Below are 26,601 nucleotides of genomic sequence, written 5' to 3'. Positions count from 1 at the left end.
ATAATCATTGTGAATTATACAACAACAACGATTTATTCTCAATGAATATTCGTAATTACTTATCTTTAAAGGACCTTGTGGTTTAAATCTAAAGATAAAAATAGTTGAACTGTTTCTAAACGTTAGACATGGAACACCATTCACTGTTTCTCTTTCTACAAGTGTTAATGTGTCAACTGCTGTTAATATGATCGGTATGAATCTCCCTGAAAAAAAGTTCTTGATGTTTGCAAAAAAGTGGTATTCGTTGAGTTCGTCGCGTTCTATGGCCAGTGCGGCAATATTAAAATTATTAAACACTCGTAGAATTTGTCTAACCGTTCTCATGTTCTCAACCATGGGGTGAAAGAAAATTCTTTCAATTATCTGTGTGAAACAAAAAAAAGTGAGTTTGCTTATTATTATTATTTTTACCCTAAAATAATTGTTTTTTTTATTACTTGAAATGTGTCATTGATGTTGTTGTTCATAGCGGAATCACACACACACACACACTTAAGTATAAATTAAATAACTGTCCCTAAGAAATTTTTTGCAGGTTTCGCACTCGGTACTTGGTTTATATTGAAATGAATAAGTATTTTTCACATATAAAACACTTACCAAATCGCCTGGTAAGAGTGCTATTGCGTCTCAATAATACACCATGTTCATTATGGAACGTTGCGTTAAGATCGGTAAAGTGTTGTAAGTCTATGCGTGGTGGACCGCAAGTAAAACAAAAACTAAGCATATCATCATCATCCCAAATCTTTAAAACACAAATCTTTTATTACAATATTACTGATATATAAAAATAACGGTTACAAGAAAATATGTGGGGAAGGGAACTTCACTACTGAGCGGAACTGATCTCGGGCAGCAACTTGGCAGAACTTCAGGTAGAACTTAACTTTGACAGAGTCTGGGCAGAACTGGCTGTCCTGGGCTGGGTAGAAGTATTTATATGTTTGAAGACTGCTGTTATCAGAGGAAATATATTTATGCTGAGTCTCGAGGTTTCGTGTATAGTATAACTCTTCATCTGCCTGTGAAAAAAAAATAATAATAAAATAAATACACAATTAGTATTATATAGAAACTAGCATATTATTTTTTTTTTTTTTAGTAGAGAAACCTCTCACCATAAGCCAAGCCCCACATCCTCCTCACGTCGGTGGTGGCGGCGATGGATTTGCATTTATACTATGAAAAAAAGAGAAAAATAATTAGGAAACATACATTGGAAACAAACATATTTTTTTTAGCTTTATCATTAATTAAAAAAAAAACATACAAGCTCACATCATGGGCCTCAGCGTGCCCAACTCTTCGCACGCTGTACACCTCCGGGGAGGTGTCCAGGTGCCAGGCACACATATCAGTGCTTTGCAAAGTAAACATGTGAACTGTAACAGAAAATACACACGAATTTGTAAAAAAAAAATATTCCAAAATATTTTTTTGTTGAAAACAATTTATACATAATTAAGATTGTCAAAGGTACTTACAAATTTTTGAGGGGTTGTGTCCATTATTTTGTTCTGTCATCCTGAACAGCTTGCTTTTATACCTAAAACTTATCGTTGTATGAACTTCCTTTTTTTCACTCATATTCTAACCCCACTAAATTCTTAATAAATAAAAAACACAAAATCTAACCAAATGTGGTTTTAATGTGTATGTGTATGTGTGAGATATTTCTAGTTCTGATGTTGATATTGTTTTATAGATTACTTTTTTTTGTTATTTAAGATATGTTCTATTAATAACTCCATTAATAACGACTCTTTTTATTTTTCGTATATTTATTACTTACTATAATATTAATAAGTAAGTATAAAAATACTGTAACACCACTGATAGTAGTGTTGACCAGCAAGGAACCAGATCACAATCACAATAGCCAGGTTAACAATAACTAGGCATTTAGTTTGAACAATTATATTGACCAAAACAAAAAAAGCAAAAATGGTACAAAAGAAATACAAAACAGAAGGATCCTTCACCTAATGGTCTTATGATAAACAATAACTCAAAATACTTCTTAAAACATACAAAATAATATTAACTAATTGTCTTCCCATTCGGGTTACGAATTAACTCAAGCTTGTTAGTCACTCCCGACAGCTCCTGCTAGGTTAGGGGGGAACTTTATATCACAAGAGTACCTGGGGGCGGTGCGGTACGACCACCTACTTCCGCCGATGGGTCTCCGGGGTCGTAGTTCGGTTGCTCGGTTGCTCAGGCTTCTGTACCGTTTTTCGTTAGAACCACAGAGGCGGGTCGGGCAGTAAAAAGTAGTGATGGGCTATTAGAGCGGACTCGTTCCACTGGAACGAGTCCGATGGTGGAACGAGTTGATTCAAATCCCTATTTTAAAAAAAAGTGATTCCGCCCCGCCCCAAAAAATTGAGGCAAATTAAAATGAAAATAATTAATACTGTAGTCGTTTACACTAAAATAAAACTCACTTAAGGCTACTATGTAGAAGTTCACTGACACATTCCAACTTGTAAGAGGAATCCACACCAAAATACAAAATCTGGCGAGCTTAAATACTGATGCTTGAAGAATAAAATAAGTTCCAAGGTTTTTTTAGAATATCGATTCTAAAATAATATTCATTTTATTATTTTGTTAATTTCTAAACAAAAGTAGGGGTCGATCTAAGACAGGGAGTCGAAGGAAAAATAATTTCGTACCCAATATAGCGAACCTTGCAAAGAAACACCAGGCACACCCATCTCATTAATTAAAAAGCAATGCTGTAGTTACTTTACTTATTATTTAATATTTTATTTTACATATAGAAAATGCTGTGTGCTTAATCTTTAACTTAGCGGCTGGACGCTCTTTCTCTTATCTTCATTGGCGAAAGTTAAATCGTGTACATGTTATTACGACGATCAAAGTAATACTGAGCTAAAAAATAGTATTACCTAACTGGTTTACTTACTGCTGTATCCCTCCCACTCTATCACCTACTTCACAAACATTCGTCGATTGGAAATGGGTTGTAGTTTAATATTCGTTTCATTTGAAAACAAAAAACATTATAACGCTTTCTCAAGATGTTTTTAATTTTTAAAAATTTGTTTTTGTCCATTACTCTTATAATATACGAAGAATTTCGAATAAAATATAATATACAAACACAGAATGATCTAGAGTGCAGGTGGAGTCAGTCGGCGTTGTCATGGTGATGGAACCGTTTAACGACTCCGGCCCAACACCAGCAATTTCATTGGTTAAATCCACTGGAATTGGTGGAGTCAAATCCGGAGTGATTTAAATCCTTTTGAAACCGGACTCGTTCCATTTTTTCGTTCACTGAATCTAGCCAATAGAAAATGCTGGAGCTGGAACCGGAGTCGTTAAACGGTTCCATCACCATGACAACGCCGACTGACTCCACCTGCATTCTAGATCATTTGTGTTTGTATATTATATTTTATTTAAAATTCTTCGTATTTTACAAGAGTAATGGACAAAAACAAATTTTTAAAACTTAAAAACATCTTGAGAAAGCGTTATAATGTTTTTTGTTTTCAAATGAAACAAATATTTAACTAAAACCTACTTCCAATCGACGAATGTTTGTGAAATAGGTGATAGAGTGGGAGGGATACAGCAGTAAGTAAAGCAGTTAGGTAATACTATTTTTTAGCTCAGTATTACTTTGATCGTCCTCATGACATGTACACGATTTAACTTTCGCCAATGAAGATAAGAGAAAGAGCGTCCAGCCGCTAAGTTAAAGATTTGGCACACAGCTTTTTCTTTTTGTAAAATAATAAGATATTTTAAAAGCTTGATATTAATTCATAGTAAATAAATATTTCTTTCTTTATGAGTAATTATCATTTTGTTTGAAGGGTTATAATTTTTTTTTATGGGAATAATTTCCTACCCATTTGCGTTTTTCTTCTTGAATCAAGTTAACTCCGGTGGTCAAGCTAGATAACGACAAAACTGCAGTTGCTTTAATTTTTATATTTGACTAGCCTATTTTTGTTAATATTTGGTTACGTTGTTAATTTTATATTTATCAGATCAATTGGGAATTAGGGAACTACTTAATGTGTGTTAAAGAAATATAGTTTTGTTATTAACTGGAAAAGCTAACTTTTAATTATTTATTTAATTACAATGCGTGACATTTGTACTAATGCATAGGGTAAGTACAGACTGGAATCAGTGAACGAGTTGTTGGAATCGATTCCAACCCTGGAACTGATTCAAATCCAACGACTCCAAACGCGGACTCGTTCTGCCCATCACTAGTAAAAAGTAGGTCGCTCGGTCTAAGTTCTTTATCTCACTCGTCACCAGGCGCTCTCTCTCCAATACTGGTCCGTTCGGCTCCCCTCTCTCTCACTGCCTCTTTGTTAATTTATTTTCTGTCCGGTGGCCGCAGCACCTTACAGCCCTTCGAGCTCGTAGTTTCCCCCGCTATTACTTGACGCAACGTCACAATACATAAAAAATATACATGTAGAAATACAAACTTTTTTTCTTTTAAGTTTTGTGAATTGAGTATTAAGTATGGGAAGATGGGAACATCCTTGGGTTATTAACATGGATTACATAAAGTTTTACAAGTATGTTTATTTTTTTTTTAAACCTCTCAGGATGTTTCCATTTTCCCATACTTAATATATAGTTTGTAAGTAATAATAATAACATAATACCTAATACTCAATACACAAAACTTGCAAACTTTATGTATTTTTATTTATTTATGTATTTCTACAAGTATGTTTTTAACCCTCTCAGGATGTAATAATAATAATAATATACTTATTACTTAATACTCAATACACAAAACTTCAAACTTAATGTATTTTTATGTATTTATGTATTTCTACACTTAATACTCAATACACAAAACTTGCAAACTTTATGTATTTATGTATTTCTACACTTAATACTCAATACACAAAACTTGCAAACTTTATAAAATATTATTTTATTTTTTTAAAAAAAACATAAGTAGTATAGTAAGGCCGTTTGAGGGTCTGATTTTTGAGCCGCGGCCTTATGGGTGACAGGGCGAGGGAATGCAGGGGGGATACCCCGCTTCCTCACCCCGGTCCACACTCAAATTGCACTGTGCGCGTCCGTGCGTCGCCCCACTTTTATGCACTCCTTATGGCCGAGGTTGCGCACACCTGAGCGTCCGTATGCCCTAGGTTGCGCGCGCACATTACGTGACGTCATTTTAACACAAATCTTATCCACTGATAACAAGGATTAAAATATAATACACTTATTAAGACTTGGAAATATTTTTATCACATTTTAATGTTATTTTTTATTACTTAGAATGTGTTCATTAACTTTTTTTTTTTTTTTAAAGAATAATATGTACGATTTAAGACTTGCATAGGGATACTTACCAATAACGAGTGATTTTAGTGTAAGGTTATGGATAACCTAATGTAACCTCCCCCATTAGAATATTATGTGTGTTTTTGGTGCTTTTAACGTCACCTAAAATAGCATCTTAAAGGTTATAATAATACATAGAATTGAGAATATACATCTTACCATATATAAATATATTTATAAATATTACTAAAACATTAACTAGGAAAGTATGTTAGTGCGTGTGTGTGTGATGTTCTCTCTCTCTCTCATTCTTACTAGAGGAGGAGGACCATGAAATTGAAGAAGCATCATATAGTTTTGCCTATTATAAATAATGATTCAAAAATTGGTGAAAACAAAAGAACTATTATGTCAAGACATAGTGAACTATTGCCGAACATTATTCGTTGTCTATTATGTGGTCCAAGTAATTGTGGTAAAACCAATTTATTATTAACCTTAATTATTCAAAAGAATGGTTTACGATTCACCAATCTTTACATTTATAGTAAATCACTAAATCAACCAAAATATGAGTATTTAAGCCATGTGATGAAACATGTGCCCAAAATTGGTTATTATAGATTTAATGATATGGATGAAATGATTAGCCCACAAGATGTTAAACCTAATTCGCTAATTGTCTTCGATGATTGTGGTATAGGTAGTCAAAATGTGATTAGTGAATTCTTCACCAGAGGCAGACATCAAAATGTTGATATATTCTACCTAATACAAACATATGCGTACGCAAAGAAACATATGCTACGTGACAATGCCAACTTAATTATTGCTTTTAAAATGGACGATTTAAATTTAAAACATATTTATGATGATCATGTTAATGTTGACACGGAATGGAAGAAATTTAAGAAGTTATGTTGTCTTTGTTGGAATGATAAGTATGGATTTTTGGTAATTGATAAGGATAAACCTTTAAATAATGGTAGATATCGTAAAATGTTTGACATATATATTACTGACGAATCCAAATAGATTTGTACCACCCCTTCCACCCCCTACATACACACACATGTGCATTAGTATTAAGATGGAGCGTGTAATGAAAACAACAGAAAACGTGATCAAAGCTGCTGCTTCGTTAAAACGTAAATAAACTTTTAAAACCTCAAGAACATGAACAAGAGAGTTTTATCAAGAAACAATTGAAACCAATTATAGAACCATTAGAGCAATTAAATGTTAGAAAAAAGAAAAAAGATAATGTTGTGGAAGATGTCCCCCTACTACTAGCAGATGGTGAACCAAAAAAAGTTAAGGAAGATGATGACGTCACACTAGAAGATTTCACAAATGTAGTTGAAGATGGTGATGTTGATGATGATGATGAAGATGACATTAAAGTGGAAGATTTCTCAGAAGAAGAAGGAGAAAATATATTGGAATCATATATCAATTTAAAGGGTTCAGAACTTGATTCACAATATGGCATAAAAACAGATGATGGAGGTAAAATGATGATGATTGGTAATATAGAGATTCGAAAAGATGGAGATGATTTTATTGTCGATAAGCACCGATTTAAGGGAACAATAGGGTTATATGAATTATTGTTTAAAATAGAACCAAAACATTACACTAAAGACGATTTAAAAGCATATAAACAGATTTTGTTAATGACAAACGCTCATAAAAGGCAATATAGCAACGATAAACGAATTAATGCTAATCGTGGTAAAAAATATACTTTTATCATATCAAAACTATTTCCTGGCACATCAACCCCCACCACCACCAAACATAAACTAGGTCGTGGATTCATGAAAGATGATGATGATGGCGAGTCATCGATAAGCTATGAATATTACAATAATCCAAACGAATTGGTAGATAGATTAAAATTATGTTTAGCATCACAAAAAAGTGGAAATAACCGTTTAGGAAATGAAATACTATCGATTATAAGTGAATTGCAAGAAGATGGTTATATCAGTTAAGAATCAACAGGTGTGCAGAGAGAGAGAGAAATGCCAATCGATAAATTTGGTAGGTCATTAGAAATACATAATCAGAGTGATTTATTGGATACATATACTATCGATAATGATATATATTAAATGAACGCTAATCAGAAAACTACTAAATACAAATAGGACCAACCATTTGATGAATAACTTTTAATTGAAGATAAAGAACTTTATTCTACAGTGCATTGAATGCAATCGCTACTGATAATGCAGCAGGCTACGCGGAATGTAGATAAGGACCATAAGTGCAGCTCTATATACCGGCGGCCGACAGACCCCGCCACCCCAGTGGGAGAGCTAGTAGACAGTAAAGAGATACTCACACGCCGCCACAATCAGTCCAGCACGCAGCATCACCGCACAGCAGTCAGACACACACTACTCATACCTACTGTTTCACTCGCACTTATCTCCGTGTCTCTCCCCCCACCAGGTAGGTCCAGCCCAACAGCAATCCCTTCCCGTCACAATGCCCCCCGGTTTTCAAAAGCGGCACTCCCCTCAAAGAGGTCGCTTTTCAGGGAGCATTCCGAACGGAAGACAGCGCTGTCCCTACACTTCATTCGTTTCTGCCGCCGGTATTACTAACTCCCTCCGCTGGTGGGCCGGCTTCCTCGGTTGGTTGGATGGTAGTAGTGGGAGGCAACCCATAGATGACAAGGGGTTGGTTCAGACCAGTGTCTCTCTTTCCTCGGTTCCGTAGGTGGCGATGGTGGCAGTATATCACAGGAGCAATAATCAGAATGGTCACTAGGGTCAATCCGCTGACCGCGAGACCACCCGTCATCAGTTTCCATTGAAAGCGGGTCCCCTTCCATTTTTGGGTCCGTACCAGCAACTCTCCTACGCTAGTGGCGATACTGCCCTCTTCTTCAGACAAACCCAGCTCATCTTGTAGATGGACCGCCGATGCAACAGCCTCAGGAGGGGCGCCTTCCTCTGTCCAATTTAGGACCGTTTCCCAGTCCTGCTTTGGTATGATTTGGTGATGTAGGTTCCAACGAGTCGCTCCCTGACTGTTAGGCAATAGTTGATAGTGTTGCGATCGCATGGTACAGCCTCGCGCCGCTCTTACTATGCCCACGCCCACTAGCGTTCTTTCATTGGTACTACCTGGTCCGTGATCCCGGCAGTATGAGGTCCAACGCGTTGACTTAGGTAGATTATAGATCCATGTGCTCTCTGGGGCGTACCATAACCAGTAAGGCGGAAAGTCTTCCTTGACCACCTGGAAAGCGCACCAGGGTGAGCGCTGGTCGGATACTCCCAACACCAACTCCATCATGCAAGATGGCACGTCCCTACCAATAAGAGCGAAGCTAACAGGACATATCCAGAGAGTCTTCTTGGCACACAAGGAGAGCTCTTCTTCTCCGACCTCTGCGAAGAACTCCCGGTCCTCCATCACCAGGAGTTGGGTGGTCCTGGTCTGTATCATCACGTGTCTCTTTAACTGCGGGTCGGGCGTCGGCAGCGGCGTCGTCCTATACAACAGAAATCGACGTCCCTCTGCAGTGAGCGGGATGTCTATGTTAATATTGATACTATGTGCTGTAGAAAAGGCGTGGGTTTCGGCTATCTCATAATATAGGTTCATGTCCGAAACATGGACCCCGCCCACCAACTCCAAACCCGGGGGTATCAGGGCCAGTACGTCAGCCAGTATACGACTTAGTTCGATAGGAGATATCAAAGAAGGCCCTAATCCGCCTCCGAGGAGAAATGTGAGGGCTTCCTGTAAATGACGTATTTCCAAGTTGGCCTTTAGCACGTTCAATTCTAGATGGTGCAAGAGGGAGGATACATTCCAGTGCAAATATATGGAGGCATTCAAACTGCCCAATTGTTGTGTAAGGTCTGCGTTAGAGTTCCCCAGTTCGTCTAGTTTCCGGGATAGTTGGGAGGTCAGCAGCCTTAGTTGTCGCCCGTTTCGTTCCACTTGGTTTCCGAGCCTCTGCGTGACCGTCAGATGGTCCTGCTGGAGGTGTATTACGTCGGACACCCTCCGATCCAATACCTGTAATTTCTCCTGCGTATGTCGCAGGTCATTCGCATCCGGATTCCCGAACACCCCTTTGATCAGGGTTCCTCCGATATCGAGAAGTCCCCGCTTACTACCTGCACGCTGTCGAGGGTCCTCGTGGGGTAACATCTCTGCCACAGATTGGACCATGGTCCACATTTCTTCCACTAGGCTCAATATTCTGTCTAACTCCGCCAATCCGAGCCCCAAATGGCCCCTGCTAGCGGCTAGCCCCACCAGTCTGCCCCGCAGTTCTCTCGTGGATTGCTGCAATAATAATACCTCTTCCTCAATCTCGGTCACATTCAACTCCACCACTATCCGCCACCGGTCACCCGTCAGAATCCCTGTGGCCTCCCTGGTAAACACTACTCCAGGTTGGAATATTATTTGGCCCTAACTAGTACACCAGCACCCTGCAACAAATTCAAACGCAATTCCAGTGCTTGTTTACTTTTTAAAGTCTCTCAAAAGAGTCACCTCCTCACTCCGTCTCACCGGATTCCACCGTACCTTTCTCGTCGCACTCCCGGGCTCCCTCTGCGCCAGCGATTATATCCCTCGGTAACATGGTCAGTCTGGGTCGCCGTAACTTAATACTATCACAAGATTTCTCTCGTTCACATATCCTTGTTGGATTGATCATTTTGGTACTGGTAAGTACACACTTTATGTTTATATACGTATTGACAATGCTACATTGTATTATTAGACTATGTACTCATGCAGTGTATATTTATAGATATGTCGACATCCGATCATATTGACGAAGTTCATACCAGCAACTGTCAGTGTGACATATGTATGCCCAACTCTCAGATGAAGGATCCAGCGATTCTGGAGGCTCTGGAACCGCCGGTCAAACGTATGAAAACATCTCCCAAACGCAAAATATCGATAAAACCGATATGGACACTCATACGAACATACATCCGCCTTCAGCTTCTGACGCATCATCAAATGCCACAACTGTTAAAGACCATTTCATTGAAGGTATTGAAGACTTATCCGACACTTCAGACTCTATGGAACCAGATGTTGGAGATTTATTCGTCCAGTACCAATCTGGATTCCACAGATGCTCAAAGTTACTTTTCCGACGAACCAGACGATTCATCGTTCATGATGTCTGGTTCCCTGGACGAGCTCAATCTTTTGACTCAATGTGTAACGACGTCGTTACAGCAGTACTTAGGTTCATCCGACCAGATGGATTCTGGTACTGCTTTAAACATAACTCCGACACCCCACACATCCACTTCGTCCATGGCTGTGCATACTCCAACAAAAGCTGTCGTTGCGGACCGATCGCTTCAATTCAACAGCAATATAAAAGAGGGCGCAAACAACACTATAACAGACGAGTCGTCAGACGAGGAACCTTCGAACGTCTATCCCATTACATCAGGAATCTACAACATTATACAACGTTGGAAGGGCGCCAACGGCTCGCAACGTCGGTCGATGGCCACGCCTGGGTCGAGTCTTGTACAAATACGAATTATGCCGTACCAACAAGCGAAAACGATGGATCCAACACAACGCTACAAATGTACGAAGAAATATGCTCAGGTAGTTCTAAATCCTCTCCAACATACTCCTCAAATCCGTTTACTACGTCAGTTGTTTCGAGAAATGGAAAAAGTAACCGACACGGGATCTGGTCTCGAAAGCAATATGCCATTGAGGCGATTTTCCGGTGGTTACAAAGCCATGTAATCGTTCCTGATCATGACGTAACCTCCTCTGCTATTTGGTTAGACAGCGAATATCAGTTTATTACAGAGCGTGATCCTGTATTTCAAAGTGCTCTTAAGATTCATCGCACTACATTATCTACCAAGACATTAATAGATCTAATGGAATATATTGACTCTGTTCAATATATTCAGTATTACTCACACCCACATACATTATTATCCATTACAGACTCCGCTACATTTATATATACCATTCTAACACTTCAAATGTCTACACATGACACTGCTATATTTCTTTCTTTTTTGTTTTCTTTGTTAAAACATGAATCACAGAAATGCAATTGCTTATTAATTAGTGGTCCTCCTAGTGTTGGTAAAACTTGGTTTGCCAACATTGTGGGAAAACTAATGATTAATACAGGATATATAGGCAACAGCAATCGCTTTTCTCAATTTCCTTTTCAAGATTGCCCACGTCGTAATTTACTGATATTTGATGAACCGAACGTTGAGCCAATGGCGTTAGAAAACTTTAAGTTATTATTTGCTGGTACACCAACACCAGCAAATATTAAATACGAATCCCAAAACCTCATTAATCGTACTCCTGTTATTGTTACCTGTAACCGAGATCCATTCCCTAAAACACCTGAATTTCAAACGCGCATTCGTAGGTTTTATTGGACCCATCGTATCGATAACAATATTAAACAATTAACAGCTGAAATACATCCATTAGGTTTATTTCAGCTGTTAACAAATACATCAACTGCCATTACACCACCTAATGCAGAAGATGATATTATTGATTATGACTTTGGCTCCGATTATACATATATGCATGCCAATTTAAAGGAAGATCATACACAAACAGCAGCAGATGTTATCAATAATTTTAATTTAGATTTATTATAAAATATATAATTACATACTGTATCATTTATAAAATAGTATCATAATGATCAATAAATGGATATGTGTACATATATGACTTTAATTTAAACTTGGTGCAAACCCTAAAATACTATTATTATACATCATACCAATACCAAATGGTTTACTACCAAATGGAGTCCTATTAGGACCATATAAGGAATTATGAATATAATCCTGATTATAATCGGTAACTAACTCAATTCTAGTTTTTACCTCCCATGTAGCACAAGCAGTAACATATTCCTGTAATTCCTTATCTGGAGCATTACTTTGAATTGGTAAAATACCAATATGTAATGATGGTTGAGCATGACCTGAATTTGGAGGCGTATGATCTAATATGGTTACAGAATGACATTGCTCAACACATTCCTTTATATAATTATCATAACTATTTTCTGTACGTTTAATACTATTCAGTTTATTTATTCTTGTAATAGTAAATGCCTCTTTATCCACCTTTCCTTTATATAATGAAATATCCTCACCACCCATAATACATTCATGATGCGCAGCATCATCAATATCTATCTGCGTTTGCTTAGCCTTCAATACATTTGTTTTAATATCATAATGATAATGAACAACAGGAATATCTATATGATCTAAATAATTATACATTTTTAAATGCTTATTTAATTCAGGCCAACCAGCAGATACTTGTTTATTTTTATCAGTATCTTTATATGGCTGCAAGATACCAGCATATAATTTTAATGCGCGTGAAATACCCATACATGTTGGAATAGACACATCGTAATTATCATCATACATATGATGTCCCCATAACCGTTCACTGATATCATGTGTTTTAGGAACATTAAAATTATCAATGACCATAGGTGCGGTTGCATTACGCTCAATTTCATAGTTGCGTATCATTAATTTATTATTCAGACCAACAGCACACTGACCAAATACACCTTGTGTATTATTAGCAGACGATGTAATAGATGTACCTGTATCAAAACTAGTTTTAAACCCTTTAGGTGTAACAATACATTCTACACGTACAATACGTGTACCATCAGGTAAATTCTTATATTCTGCATAAGACATCCAAAAACAAACTGCAGATACTGGCAAACATGCTAAACTAGTTAACATAACCTTTGTTTTAAACTCTGTCCCTGGATTAGCTACTTTATACGCATTACCCCATGTATTAATTAAATGTACATGTTCAAATGCAAAATGCGCCATACCTGCCTTAGCAGCAGAAATATAACGAATATCATTATTTATACCACCTGTTGCAGATGATCCACTTATAGCAGTTGTCTGATTGCCTGCAGTCGTTTCCCGACGTATACGGGATGCAGGTAATTCTTCATGAGAATGATTCACTGTCATTTCTTCAATTTCTTGATCACTTGGTTGTTGCGCTGATAGGAATTCTTCAAAATGTGATTCTCCTGTTGCTGGTTTACGTGACGGTCCCGCTTCCGGTTCTTCTTCCCTACTTTCTTGAATACGTTCAAATCGTCTTTGCCTTCTACGTCTTTGCGTTTCTTGTGCACGTCTTTGTGCTTGTCTGTAGTAGACTTTATAACCCCACCGATAATTGCCTTCGTTGAATGGTTTACCGTCTTTTCTGAGTTTATTTTCCGCTGTAAATTAGGATATATATTTTTATGTAATATGCCTTCAACTACATATTTACTACCAATCCCAGCGAAACCAACCAACGAATGCCAATTACCAGTTGTTATAAAATCTTTACCAAATTCTTTTACTGCCTTCGCATCACTTACATGAATATCATCAAATGAACGTGCACGTTCATATAATAAATCATGTTCCATAGCAATACGATCATCAGCATCAATTGGCCGTTGTGTGTAATCGCTAGGACCAGGACCGAAAAAATTATGACGTGTCCACATTACCTTGTATGCGCGCTTTATATGAAGAATAATCTTCTACAGGTATACCCTCTCCTTCAGAATCAGAACTTGACATTCTGTAAGTATACACTGCATGAGTACATAGTCTAATAATACAATGTAGCATTGTCAATACGTATATAAACATAAAGTGTGTACTTACCAGTACCAAAATGATCAATCCAACAAGGATATGTGAACGAGAGAAATCTTGTGATAGTATTAAGTGATTCCAAACAATATATATACTCTTTGAGCGACGACCTACTGATCGACACGACCCGTTCTCCTTGAACTTTTAAGATAAACGGAGTAAACAAGTTATATAACCAACGACGACCTACACCTGTGCTGTACCAATCTGCAAAGCATTGATTAACGGTACGATAGCATTTACTGCCTGCCGTTCCCTCTGGTCGTGGTTCGGCCATCTCCGCATTTCCCCGGGGCCGTAGTCCTTCGGCACCCGAGCTTCCCGCCACCATGGTGGGGAGTTCGTCCGATTCAGTCTCCGGCGGCGACCCATCTGCTTCTGGGGCCCCCTCCCCCATTGGGATCTCTACGGGGAGCAAGCCCCCGTCCCAGCTATCCTCGGTATCTTCTGGAGGGGGCCATTGGATCAGGTCAGCTTCCCCGTCCTGTGGGGAAGAAGAGGGGTCCGCTGGTCTGGAACCCAGCATGAGTCTATCCTTGGCCGGTTTTTCTCGTTGCACAAGACGTTCGCCGGGCTGCCCAGCGGGTTTCAACTGGTTGACATGCACCAGCAGCTGCTCCCCTGAGGGTAACTCGACTCTGTAATTCACCGGGGGTAACTCTTCAACGACAGTGCACGGTCCCTTCCACGGTCGATGGTACTTCCGCGCGTGCCCTACAGGTACCGCGGGACAGTACAGATAGACTTGCTGTCCGACGGCCAATCTCCGGCACTTTTTGTTCTTATTGAATTGAGCCGCCCGGCGCTCCTGGGAGTTACAACCCTGTTCCCTCGCGGTTGCGTAAGCTTCCTGCAACCTATCTCGCAGCGCGTCGACGTGTTCCGCCAGCGTATCAGGCTGGTCATTATCTAGTCTCAGGTCCCCGGGAGTATCCAATTCCCTTCCATACAATAGGAAATTTGGTGAATATCCTGTAGAGCTATGAGGGGTGGACCGGTAAGCCATCAAGGCGTATGGCACCCATCTATCCCAGTCCTTGCCATCCCTTCGCACGAAGTGGGCAATGGCATCGTTTAAGGTCTTATGAAACCTCTCCACCATGCCATTACATTGGGGGTGATAGGGTGTTGTTTGCAGCTTTTGTATCCGGAGTAAGCCACACGTGGACTTAAATAATTCTGACACGAAGTTCCTGCCCTGGTCTGTTAAAAGACGTTTTGGGGTGCCATGTCTTACGATAATGTGTGTCACGAAGGCTTGTGCTGTGACCTCAGCAGTCTCCTCCATCAGTGGAATTGCTTCCGCGTATCTAGTCCAGTGGTCAATGAAAGGTAACATATAGCGATTTCCTCGAGGGGTGGTAGGTAGTGGCCCCACAATATCTAGGGACACCAGTTCAAAGGGGGCCCTAGTCTCATACGGAGTGGCCAGTTGAGCGCGCAGTCCCGAAGGGGTTTTCCTTTGCGCGCACACGTGACACGCTTGTACATATCGGGCCACATCGGAAGCCATCGCGGGCCAGTAGTAAGTCAGGCGTAGCCGTGATAAGGTTCTCTCTTGACCAGGATGCCCGGCCCAGCAGGCATCGTGATTGAGTTGTAGGATTTGGCCCCGCAGACTTTCAGGGACCAGAATTTTCTCGCCCTCCCAGCGTAGGACTCCCTGGTCATCTTGAGACACTTTTCCGCCACTGTTAAATCTCAAACTCTTGCACCACTCATCATTCCCTTGCTCCTCTACTATCTGTTCGCTGTAGGAAGGAATAATTATTCTGCGGATTAATTTCACTTCGAGATACTGGGAGTTTCCCTGGTACGCGTCCTCGCACCGTAGCAAAACCCCCGACCCACCCTGGGTCTACGGTATCTCCTGGTCCTCTCTGGGTCATCGCTCTGTTTCGAGACCCGTGGCTGGTGGGGACACTCCCGAGCAAAATGACCTTTCCTACCGCAAGCATAACAATTTAACGTGTCTACTTCTAGACTTTGTCGGTCCCTCGGAATCCCATCTTTGCAAGGAACCGGAAAAACACTTTTCACCTTTACGACGGCTTTATTTGCCAGCTCGACTCGAGCTGCCTTCTGAATCGCCTCAGCCAAATTCACGGGGGGATTATATTCTAAGGGAAGGCGTATATCACTCCTTAGGCCCTTAATAAACGCCGCTAGCGTTATTCTGTCGAGGATGTTCCGGCCCCAGTCACTTACTGCCCCTGTAGGAGGTTTAGGTAAGGACTCTTCCCCTAACTTTCTGCATCTGTCTGCAAATTCATTAACCCCTTCACTTGGGTTTTGTGATAGATGGGACATCGCTAGGAGCTGATATTCTGGCCCCAAGGGTTCCCTAAACCTCTCGCGCAACACGCGCTTGAACTCTTCAAAAGTGGCCTCGACACGCAATAATTCCGGGTGTCCCGATAGGCAAGCCGCCGCTGGTCCAGTCAGCTTCATACGGCAAATGGTCCTCTTATCCAAGTCGGACCAATTGCCCATACACGCTACCGCGCCAAAGTTATTCAAAAAATCTTCTACTGGGCCCGCGTCGGCCTCTCCACTCCATGGCTTTACCAGATTATGCACGGACATATCTCTCTTGATCATAGGCGCCATCTCCGATTGGGTGCCCGACGCCGAATCTCGACCTTGATTTCGGAAAGCGCCTAACTCTCCCTCCAGTCTGGCACTCTTTTCCGATTGTTGTGCTAGGGCAGTAGCTAGCTGTTCATTTGTAAGCCTAAGGGCTTCCAGCTGCCCCTGAAAAGCCTCCATCAAAATTTTTTCTTTTTTTTTTGTACCCCTCGATTTGGGAACGTGGGTAAGGGGTGAGATCAGTCACCCCACACCTGACACCAATGTCACCTCCCCCTCTTCGGCCAGACAGGCACGGAATAGGTTAAGTCACAAGCAACACGTACTAGATATATATATATTGAATAACACAAAATTACATATTAGATTTAATAAGCGACTACAGAATCTAGAATAAAAAGCATAAATGGACGCTAATTAGAAAGCTACTAAATAGAAATAGGACAAACCTTAAATGAATAACTTTTAATTGAGAGTATACATATATATGTTGAATAACCCAAAATTACATATTAGATTGGATAAGAATAAAAAGCATGAATAGAACAATTAATTTATACGTATTAAATGAACGCTAATCAGAAAACTACTAAATATAAATAGGACAAACCTTAAATGAATAACTTCTAATTGAGAGTATACATATATATGTTGAATAACCCAAAATTACATATTAGATTGAATAAGAATAAAAAGCATGAATAGAACAATTAATTTATACGTATTAAATGAACGCTAATCAGAAAACTACTAAATACAAATAGGACCAACCATTTGATGAATAACTTTTAATTGAAGATAAAGAACTTTATTCTACAGTGCATTGAATGCAATCGCTACTGATAATGCAGCAGGCTACGCGGAATTTAGATAAGGACCATAAGTGCAGCTCTATATACCGGCGGCCGACAGACCCCGCCACCCTAGTGGGAGAGCTAGTAGACAGTAAAGAGATACTCACACGCCGCCACAATCAGTCCAGCACGCAGCATCACCGCACAGCAGTCAGACACACACTACCCATACACTACTGTTTCACTCGCACTTATCTCTGTGTCTCTTCCCCACCAGGTAGGTCCAGCCCAACAGCAATCCCTTCCCGTCACAAAAGTATTCTATTTTGATAGTTTTGGCAATTTACGTCCACCTAAAGAGTTGATAAAGTATTTAAAAGGTTGTGATATCTATTATAATAGGGAACGCTTTCAACATCGAAACCCTTGGAATTGTGGCCATCTATCATTACAATTTTTAATTAGAGAAGCATCGCCGCCAGGAAAACAACAACAATGAGCAGTTATTCTTTTCTTCTAACCAATTGCGATTCTATATTACACTCGAATGTGTTTCCACCATTGGAATTGGATGCTAATAAAAGTTATAGCATTGGACTATTGCGGCTAGAGACGTACAATTCCATACCGAATGTGCAAGAAGAGGTAAACAATAAATTTCATTTCTCATTCAACAATACAGCTCACATTGTGGAAATACCAACAGGTACATATGAGATTAACGCTATTGAAAAGTATCTTAGAACACAAATATTAGCTTTAAATAAACGATGTGTATTTCATTTAACACCAAATCATAACACCTTAAAAACTAGTATTAAAGCAACATTTGATATAGATTTTTCACAACCTCACAGTATAGGTACATTACTAGGATTTGACAAGGTGTTGCTGGCGGCCAACTAAACACACATATCCAACAATATTATCGATATAGCACCCGTGAATGCAATCAGTGTTGAATGTAACCTTGTGAACGCATCTTATAATAACGGACAGTTAAGCCATAGTCTGCACACATTTTCACCATTAGTGGCCCCTGGCTATAAAATAGTGGAAACACCCACACCAGTTATCTATTTACCCATTAATACTAATTATATTGATGAAATTAGTGTAAGATTGGTGGATCAAACTGGCCGATTGATCTCTTTTAGAAAGGAAAGAATTACACTTAGTCTACATTTAAAGGATAATAATGGGTATTGATTTCATAAATAATTCCTCCACACCATCGCGACCGCTACTGCCATCCTTTTCTTCTTCTTCTTCACTTAAAGCTAAACAGACAAAGAGTGTTGACAGCAGTGCGTATGTGAAAGGTGACAAGCAACAACCATCGCCGCCACCACCACCACCACCACCACCACCACCATTATCAATACGTAACGTTAAATTTTTAAAAACGCTTGGATATAGGGTGAACAGATATGGATCACATATTAAACATTAATCAAGAGGTTATTTTCAATGATAATATTGAAAATTATCAATTTCATTCTTACCGGCCATTTAACGCCGACAGTCTTTCTTCTAACGACGAGATAAGGATTTCTATGTTTCAAAATGACATTTTTACATTGCCTAGTGAAAGTTATCTCTTCATCGAGGGCAAATTGGAGAAGAATAAGAAAAGTGGTGGTGATGTTGCCGACGACCCCGCCGCCGCCACCACCTATGCTAAATTAATAAACAATGCTTTTGCATTTTTATTCGATGAAATTCGATTTGAAATAAATTCCGTTGAAGTGGACAGTATTAGAAATTGCTAGCACGTTGAAGATCTATTCATGTGTTTTCCCCAATCAAATTAGAGCTTTAGAAAATGCTGGAATTGTTGATCCAAATAATAATTCTGATAACATGACATTATCCTCCTCCTCATCCATCATAAATGAGGAAGACCAGAGATTTAACGTTTGCCTACCACTCAGCTATCTGTTGAATTTTTTCGAAGATTATAAGAAGATATTGGTAAATGTGAAACAAGAGTTAATATTGAAAAGATCAAGAAGTGATGTGGATTCACTAGTTGGTGACGCAATAACGGCTAAAGATTGTACTATTAAATTGGAGAAAGTTATTTGGAATATTCCACATGTTAAGAGCTATCGGATAGTGCAAAATTACAAATTTATAAAATAATTGAAAGCGCACAACCCTTACCACTAGCTTTTAGATCTTCAGAATTGCATGAATATCCAAATTTACCTCAAAATACCTTAATTACTCCATACACAAAAAAACAAAACTCATTACTTAATTACTCCATACATACACAAAACTTAAATATACTTAATACTCAAATACACAAAACTTGATAACTTTATGTAATTCATGTTATTGTTAACTCCTCAGGGTGTTTCCATTTTTTCCCATACTTAAAATAGTAAGTAATAATCATATACTTAAGTCACAATTACACAAAACTTGATAACTTTATGTAATTCATGTTGTTGTTAACTCCTCAGGGTGTTTCCATTTTTTCCCATACTTAATATAGCAAGTAAGTAATATTATACTTAATACTCAAATACACAAAACTTGATAACTTTATGTAATTCGTGTTGATAACCCCTCAGGATGTGTCCATTTTCCCCATACTTACTATAGTAAGTAATGTGCTAAAAGTGTCAAGTTTATCCTCTTAATGATAAAAAAATATTCTCATGTTAAATCACAACCCTAATCAAGTCTTAAATCATACATATTATTCTCTTTAAGATGCTATTTTAGGCGACATTAAAAGCGCCAAAAACACACATATTATAATGTGTGGAGGTTACATTAGGTTATCCATAACTTCTATATATTATTATATCCTTTAAGATGCTATTTTAGGTGACAGCGCCAAAAACACATTCTAATGGTTGGGGAGGGGGTTACATTAGATTATCCATAATCTTACGTCTCTCTCTCAGTAAGATGTTGTATTTTGTGTTAAAATGGTGACATAATGAGTGATAAGATGGTTGCAATACCTCTCATATGTGCGATACATAGTTAATGTCTTTAAGATGCTATTTTAGGTGACATTAAAAGCACCAAAAAACACTAATTGGGGTGAGGTTACATTAGGTTATCCATAACCTTACACCAATACTCACTTGTTATTGGTAAGTATATTAAAAATAAAAATAAAAAAATATTATGAACATATTTCCAAGTGTTTATTGTGCTAAAAGTGTCAAGATTATCCTCTTAATGATAAAAATATTCTCATAAATTTAAAAATAACATATGGGGAGGTTACATTAGGTTATCCATAACCTTACACCAAAAATCACTCGTTATTGGTAAATATTAAAGAAAAGTTAATATTTATCCTCTATAAGTAATAAAAATAACATTAAAATGTGTTAAAATATTTGATAAAAACATGTAATATATTTTAATCCTTGTTATCCATATCCTGTGATAAGATGTCGTATGATGACGTCACGTGCGCGCGCAACCTAGGGCATACGGACGCTCGTGTGCGCGCAACCTCGGCCATAAGGAGTGCATAGGAGTGGGGCGACGCACGGACGCGCACAGCGCAATGCGAGTGTGGACCGGGGTGAGGAAGCGGGGGTACCCCCTGCATTCCCTCACCCTGTCTCCCATAAGGCCGCGGCTCAAAAATTCGGGGCTCAATCACCTAAACTATACTACTCATGTAAATAGGACCAATGGTAGAAGCAAGTTGTTTCAGATCGTAGAAGTCCTCATAGCATAGTTCATTAAGGTGGAAGGGTTCACCATGTTTTTTAGCACCTCTAATATCAGAAATATACCCTTCAGGGGTGTATATTGGTCCACCCTTGGAGCTGGCGCTTTACTTGCCTTTCAATTACAGAATGGGGTGAGTCGCCTTCGTTTTGTGTACGGCCCTTAATCAAATATTTGTGAGTGATCGACTTGATACCTAGATACCGTACTGCATAGAAATAGAGGGCCAACATGAACTTATCTTTTTCGCTCATCGCTGACAAATGTAAATTTTTCATTATTGAATAGTATTCTGGCGCTTTTTAGTTTGGCCAAGCGAATTTGGCTCAGAAGCCTTATCTTATTAATATTCAACCTGAAATGTAAATAAACTTCTTGCATTCCCAAGGTACTTATATGCCTGTAAAGGATATTATATCTGGAGTCCAATACAAACCGTATGTCTTCAGACAGGAACTTATTTCGAAATCTTTCTACAAGATTGTTGAAATTGATACGCAGAGTACTAGGGTTCAAGGATAAGAGAATGTCTTCGGAGCCAATAACAAAAAACATTGCTTTAAGTACAGAAAACCAGTTCAGTTCGAGCTTATTACAACTAGAATCCTCTAAAAAGATGAGAGACTCTTAATGCAGTTATGGGTAAGTCTGGTTGGTTCATGTTCCAAAAAATTTAATCAGCAAGGATACCATCCTCCTGAAGATACTGATTTTTAAAGGCACAATTCCACACTCTAATCGGACGATTAGACGGGTATAATGGCTCTCTATTTTTGGAATCGAGTCAATAAATTTCCGAACTCCTTCACCGATAGCTGGATCAAGACTTCTGTGCATCCCATGTTTTCCCCTAAGGTCCGGTTCAATTACTGCACCAGCTACCTTGTTTCGTTTGTTCTGAACTGTTCGAATTGGGCGGTCATTAATGTCTAGTGTATTTCTGAAAAATACCTTGCAGACTCTGATTTTCTGGTTATTTTTATTGAAATAGAAAGCATTATTATGTTGCCTTGCGTTTCTAGTACCCCCAACTCGAGTATAACGATATAGTGGCATGATAGTTTCCACGGAATTTTTGGTATAATCTCTCTGTTTATTCAAGTCTCCTAACGCCCAGTATGTTGAAAACAACTGCATTCTCTCTTCAGCCGTGAATTTCGTTGAACATTGAGTTTGCAGTGTTGTCCACAGGGAGGTTTCAATTTCCGTGGTCCCCTGATCGACTTGCTCTGTGAATGCGTTTGATATGCTTCTCCGCTATTCCGTGCTTTCTTCAGAACGTTCCTTTTCCATTGGTCGATATTTCTCTTGCGTTTCACTTCACTCCTTTCTTCACAGAACTTACCAAAATGGGCACATCCATCGGACTGTCCATTGAATTGTTTGTGGTAGTAGAATTTGAGTTGGAAGAACTGCTTAACTGTATATGTGATGGGGTAGAACCACGAGGATTTCCTCCAGATTTTTCCTGCGCCTTGACACGAAGGTTATCCTCGCTACTGTTACTTCCTAGGTCTTCTTCATTTTCCGGTTCGTAAGTAATATATCATTAGATGAGTCATCATTATCCTCAGGGGAAGAATCATCACTTGTAGGATATAGTTGGGTTTCTGCTATTTGAACCCCTTCCGACCTGATCTAAATTGGGATGTTCTATTTAATCTACTTAATAACTGCTTCACACTATTAATTAGTTCATCTTTAGTTACAGGAAAACCAGCTTTAGCCAATGTCCCAATCCAGTTAACAAGAATATTTTCCTCTTCCTGTGACAATATGGGATTCGGGCCCATTCGGTTCTTCTTAATTTTTCCGTTCACCTTGTACAAAAGAGTTATTCTTGGAACTCCTTGCCTCCTAGCTGCTGATGCGACAGACGATCCTCTAACGCATCTTGCATTTGCTCCTGAGAATAAGCATGGATTTTTCTTGGCTTTTTGCTCACTTTATGGCCTAAAACGGAAGCGAGCACTCCATTAACGTCAAGATGTAAAGACAAATAATGTTAAAAAAGGCACAGAAAAAATATTGCACCCCACACCAGTGGTTGACATTTGCTGCACCAAATATTGACACCCCCTGTCATCTTTTGGTAAGGAAAACTTTTTTTGGCTAGAAACATGACTGTAGTGATCAGAACTGAAAACTGGTTCTAACCACAAGAAGAAAAATGGAAGTTAAAGAAAATTAAAAAACACCCATAGTTGACAGGGGGTGTCAATGACGGGTGACAAATACATTTTGGAAAACCAGTAATTGACACCTAACCTTAAAATTTGTGTAACGATCTTTTGCGTCAGAAGCATATGAAAACACAACCACTATTTAGTAATGTTTAGTATCATTCTTTTGGATTCACTTAAAAACAAGAAGAAGATGATTTATAATAATGAACACTAAACTCACCGCCTTAAACAATTCAACAAGGAAACTAAAATTAAATGCACGTGATGCCATTACTCAACTAAAGCGCACTCCCTCCAAAGAGATACTATCGAAGTGACTATTTGCTAAAGCCACCAGATGGCACCACAGCTGCTCCTGCTCGAATTTAAACTCGCTAGAGCGATCATTTGCTTATTTTTGCGAATAATATTTGAAAGTGTGAACCATTGGTGTTCCTGTCAATTACTGGTGCTTTTACCCTATATTTGTATTATTATTTTACATTGCTTATTATTTTATATTACTTATTATTTTACTAATTATGGAGTGCCAACATTGTTGTAAAGTATTTAAAAGGAAAGATAACAAGAATCGTCATGAACTTTACATATATATCGCGCAGTCAACGCCATTTTTGCAATATTTGCGGCAAGGGTTTCTCTTCTAAAAAGACGTTGACTGCGCACATGCGTCGTTGTGGCAATGAAACACTGACCGTCATGTCTAAAAGAGCCCGTATAGAGCCGCTAAAAGGAGGTTTATATGAAGTGGAAACGGCGCACAGAGGGACTCTTAGAACTTTCTTTCTCCCATGTAATGAAGTAGCCGACGTTGCAATGGAATTCTTAAATGCCCAGTTAGGCGCATTGCCTCAGTTACTTACAGAATGCTGGAAACGCTCCCCTCAAATACAACTTAGAACTTGTGATGGCGCCTTCAAGACCAAAAATAAAGTGCTATACGAAGACTCCTCCACTTGGCGACATCTGTCAGCGAATTCTAAAACTGATTCTCCGGACCCCTGCTGAAGAGCGTTTAGCTCGAGCAGGTACTGTTCCTGGGCTCCTTGTCTCACGAAACCTTTCTTCCAGAACAGCCTTGTACTGTTCGAAGTAGATGTTTACTCTAACAATTCGGGATGAGCTGCCATACAGGCAGCAGCCAATCCTGTCATCTTCAAGCGGCAAACAACCTTCTTATCCCCGAATCTTCCCAACGGCCACTCTCGGCCAGAAGCTCAAGGTTCCGTATGAATTCTTTGGCGGATACCTCGTGAGTACCCGTCACCCCACGGCTGTAACATGTTTTGTAGGGAAATGTCCTTCCGCGGGCGAGGGACTCCCATTAACCGGGCCAATTCTCTTTGCAAGGCTTTGTTATCTTACGTTTGTCGGACCTTAAAAGCCATTAGGTCTAGATTGGCTGGCCGAAGTTCCTCGAGTTCTCGCTCGGCCATCTCGTAGAAGTATTACGTACAGTAAGACTATAACCCACTTATTCCCTAGACTTGGGATCCCCAACGAAGCTGCTGATATCACCTTTCGCCAGTAGAGGAGGCGCTCTTTCCAACAAGGCGTTACAAAGTGGGGTTATTATGGGGCAAGAAATAAGGGCGAAAAACATCAAAGTGAAAGTAGTAATAGAAATATAAAATAAAAAAAGATACAGAGCAGGTATATACATACTTAAAAATTTGCTAAAATTGCCGAAATATGGTTCCTTCTGCCGAAATTTAAAAAGTAGATTTCTTTATTTAATTTTTTTAAATTTGTTATCAGAATTATTAAAGTAAAATACTTTATAGATAATCCTAAAACATTGTGGTCGGCAAGATCTTAATTGTGCGACAATCCTATGTTTGTTTACCCTGGCTCTTATTTCTAAATAAAATTCTCTATCTTTCAGCTTTCTTATGTCTCAGAACTTGTTATTGTATTTTGTATTTAAAACTGATTTTTTTATCAACAGACAGATAATAATTTCTGCCCTTTTCTACAGAATATTATTTAGTTCTTTTTCGATTGCTTCACATCAAAAATGCATAAGAAATCAGTTGCTCCCAAAACAGATAATTTATGTTTAAATTATGAATACCAGTTATATTTAACTTTATTGCTATGTTGGTTATCTAAAGTACTTAATTTATCTAAACATAAGTTAGATAGTGGAGAAGCCCTCATCTCCCCCCATGTGCACCGAGTAGTTAGCCATTCTCTTGAGATTTCTAATTCAATGTGGTTGTAGTTCCATTTCCAGCCGAATCAAATAACCGGGTGTAGACCCTTATTTGTTGGTATATATAGGTGCCCAAACTTCTGCTGAGTAAAGGAGAGTTGAAATCACCAAGGATCCACGTAATTCAGTTTCGGTTTCCCAGCTGTCCCACCTTAATTCAGTGATTGTCCTGCTTTAGACGAGAATGTCCTTTGAACGGCACTATCACCTCATCAATTGACAGATGTTCTTCCTTGTCTACTTATAAACAGTTCTCCCCTTATCTCATCTATGAAAGGTTGAATTTTGTATAATTTATTATTGTTTGGGTGAACTATGTAAGAGATAAAGTTTGAGTTGTCATTTACGCGGAAAAATGTGCGGAGTAAGTTCAAACGATTTCTACTCTTTGATCCGCAATTAGAGGAAACCTGGTAACACTGACCCGATACATCCTATAGCTCAGCATTTTCACAATACCACTCATGATGTTTATACCCAAAACCTTTTTCATTTCATTGATTATGGTGCCAATAGATGGTGCAGTTTTTTGAGCAGAATGCGTTTGCTCCACAAATTTTTTTAAACAAAAAATCTTTTGAGAACAACAAAAGCTGAAAATAATTTAAGGGCGGCTTGTTTTCACTCCCATAAGTGGAAAGTTTTTTATTGAAGGAAAAATTGATACAGTTCAAATGAAAATCATCCCGAATGTTGTTGTTCACGCGAGATAATTGTGGAGGTTTTCTTTTAGCTTCAGGGGTTGATAAAACATTAGGATCAGGTACCCGCAAATTATTGGAAGGGTTTCCTGAAACATCATCCAATTGGCTGATCTTACATCTGCAGTAAACAGCAGGTTTTCATTTAGTAAAGGAGTAAGATTAGGGTCCGTTTTTGAGGGTATGTTTGAGTTAGCATCAACTTCCTCCATTTGTCCTTCTTCGGAATCTGAAAATTCTTAGTAAACATCTGACCAATTACCATCTAAGATAATTTGTATGGCTTGTTCGGGTGTATACATGCGCTCTATTTTAAAAAGTAGTACAGAATATTCCCCAAAAAAAAGGTATTAGTCAATTTTACTC

The 26,601-nt window shown here is 38.8% G+C and overlaps 2 protein-coding genes and 1 pseudogene across 2 annotated transcripts in view; 2 read left to right on the top strand and 1 right to left on the bottom strand.

Annotated features, from left to right (window-relative positions):
- LOC141448031 (uncharacterized) overlaps window positions 1-26,601 on the top strand; it is a 183,730-nt gene that overhangs the window by 383 nt on the left and 156,746 nt on the right. The window lies entirely within an intron of this gene.
- On the top strand, window positions 9,883-12,047 carry LOC141447946 (uncharacterized). The gene is made up of 2 exons (XM_074115925.1): window positions 9,883-10,019; window positions 10,106-12,047. The coding sequence occupies exon 2, from the start codon at window positions 10,164-10,166 to the stop codon at window positions 11,976-11,978; it is 1,815 nt and encodes a 604-aa protein (XP_073972026.1). The 5' UTR covers window positions 9,883-10,019; window positions 10,106-10,163; the 3' UTR covers window positions 11,979-12,047.
- Window positions 20,885-23,931, bottom strand: LOC141455993 (uncharacterized; annotated as a pseudogene).

Source organism: Rhodnius prolixus, unplaced genomic scaffold, assembly GCF_049639745.1.
Source record: "Rhodnius prolixus isolate KJV_2025 unplaced genomic scaffold, Rpr scaffold_1, whole genome shotgun sequence".
In the NCBI taxonomy this organism is placed as follows: Eukaryota; Metazoa; Arthropoda; class Insecta; order Hemiptera; family Reduviidae; genus Rhodnius; species Rhodnius prolixus.
The sequence above is the reverse complement of the archived record's forward strand: the minus strand, read 5'-3'. Positions and strand labels throughout refer to the sequence as shown.

Bases quoted from the DNA above. Each gene is read 5' to 3' on its own strand.
- LOC141447946 (XM_074115925.1), top strand. From the start codon at position 10,164: ATGTATGCCCAACTCTCAGATGAAGGATCCAGCGATTCTGGAGGCTCT.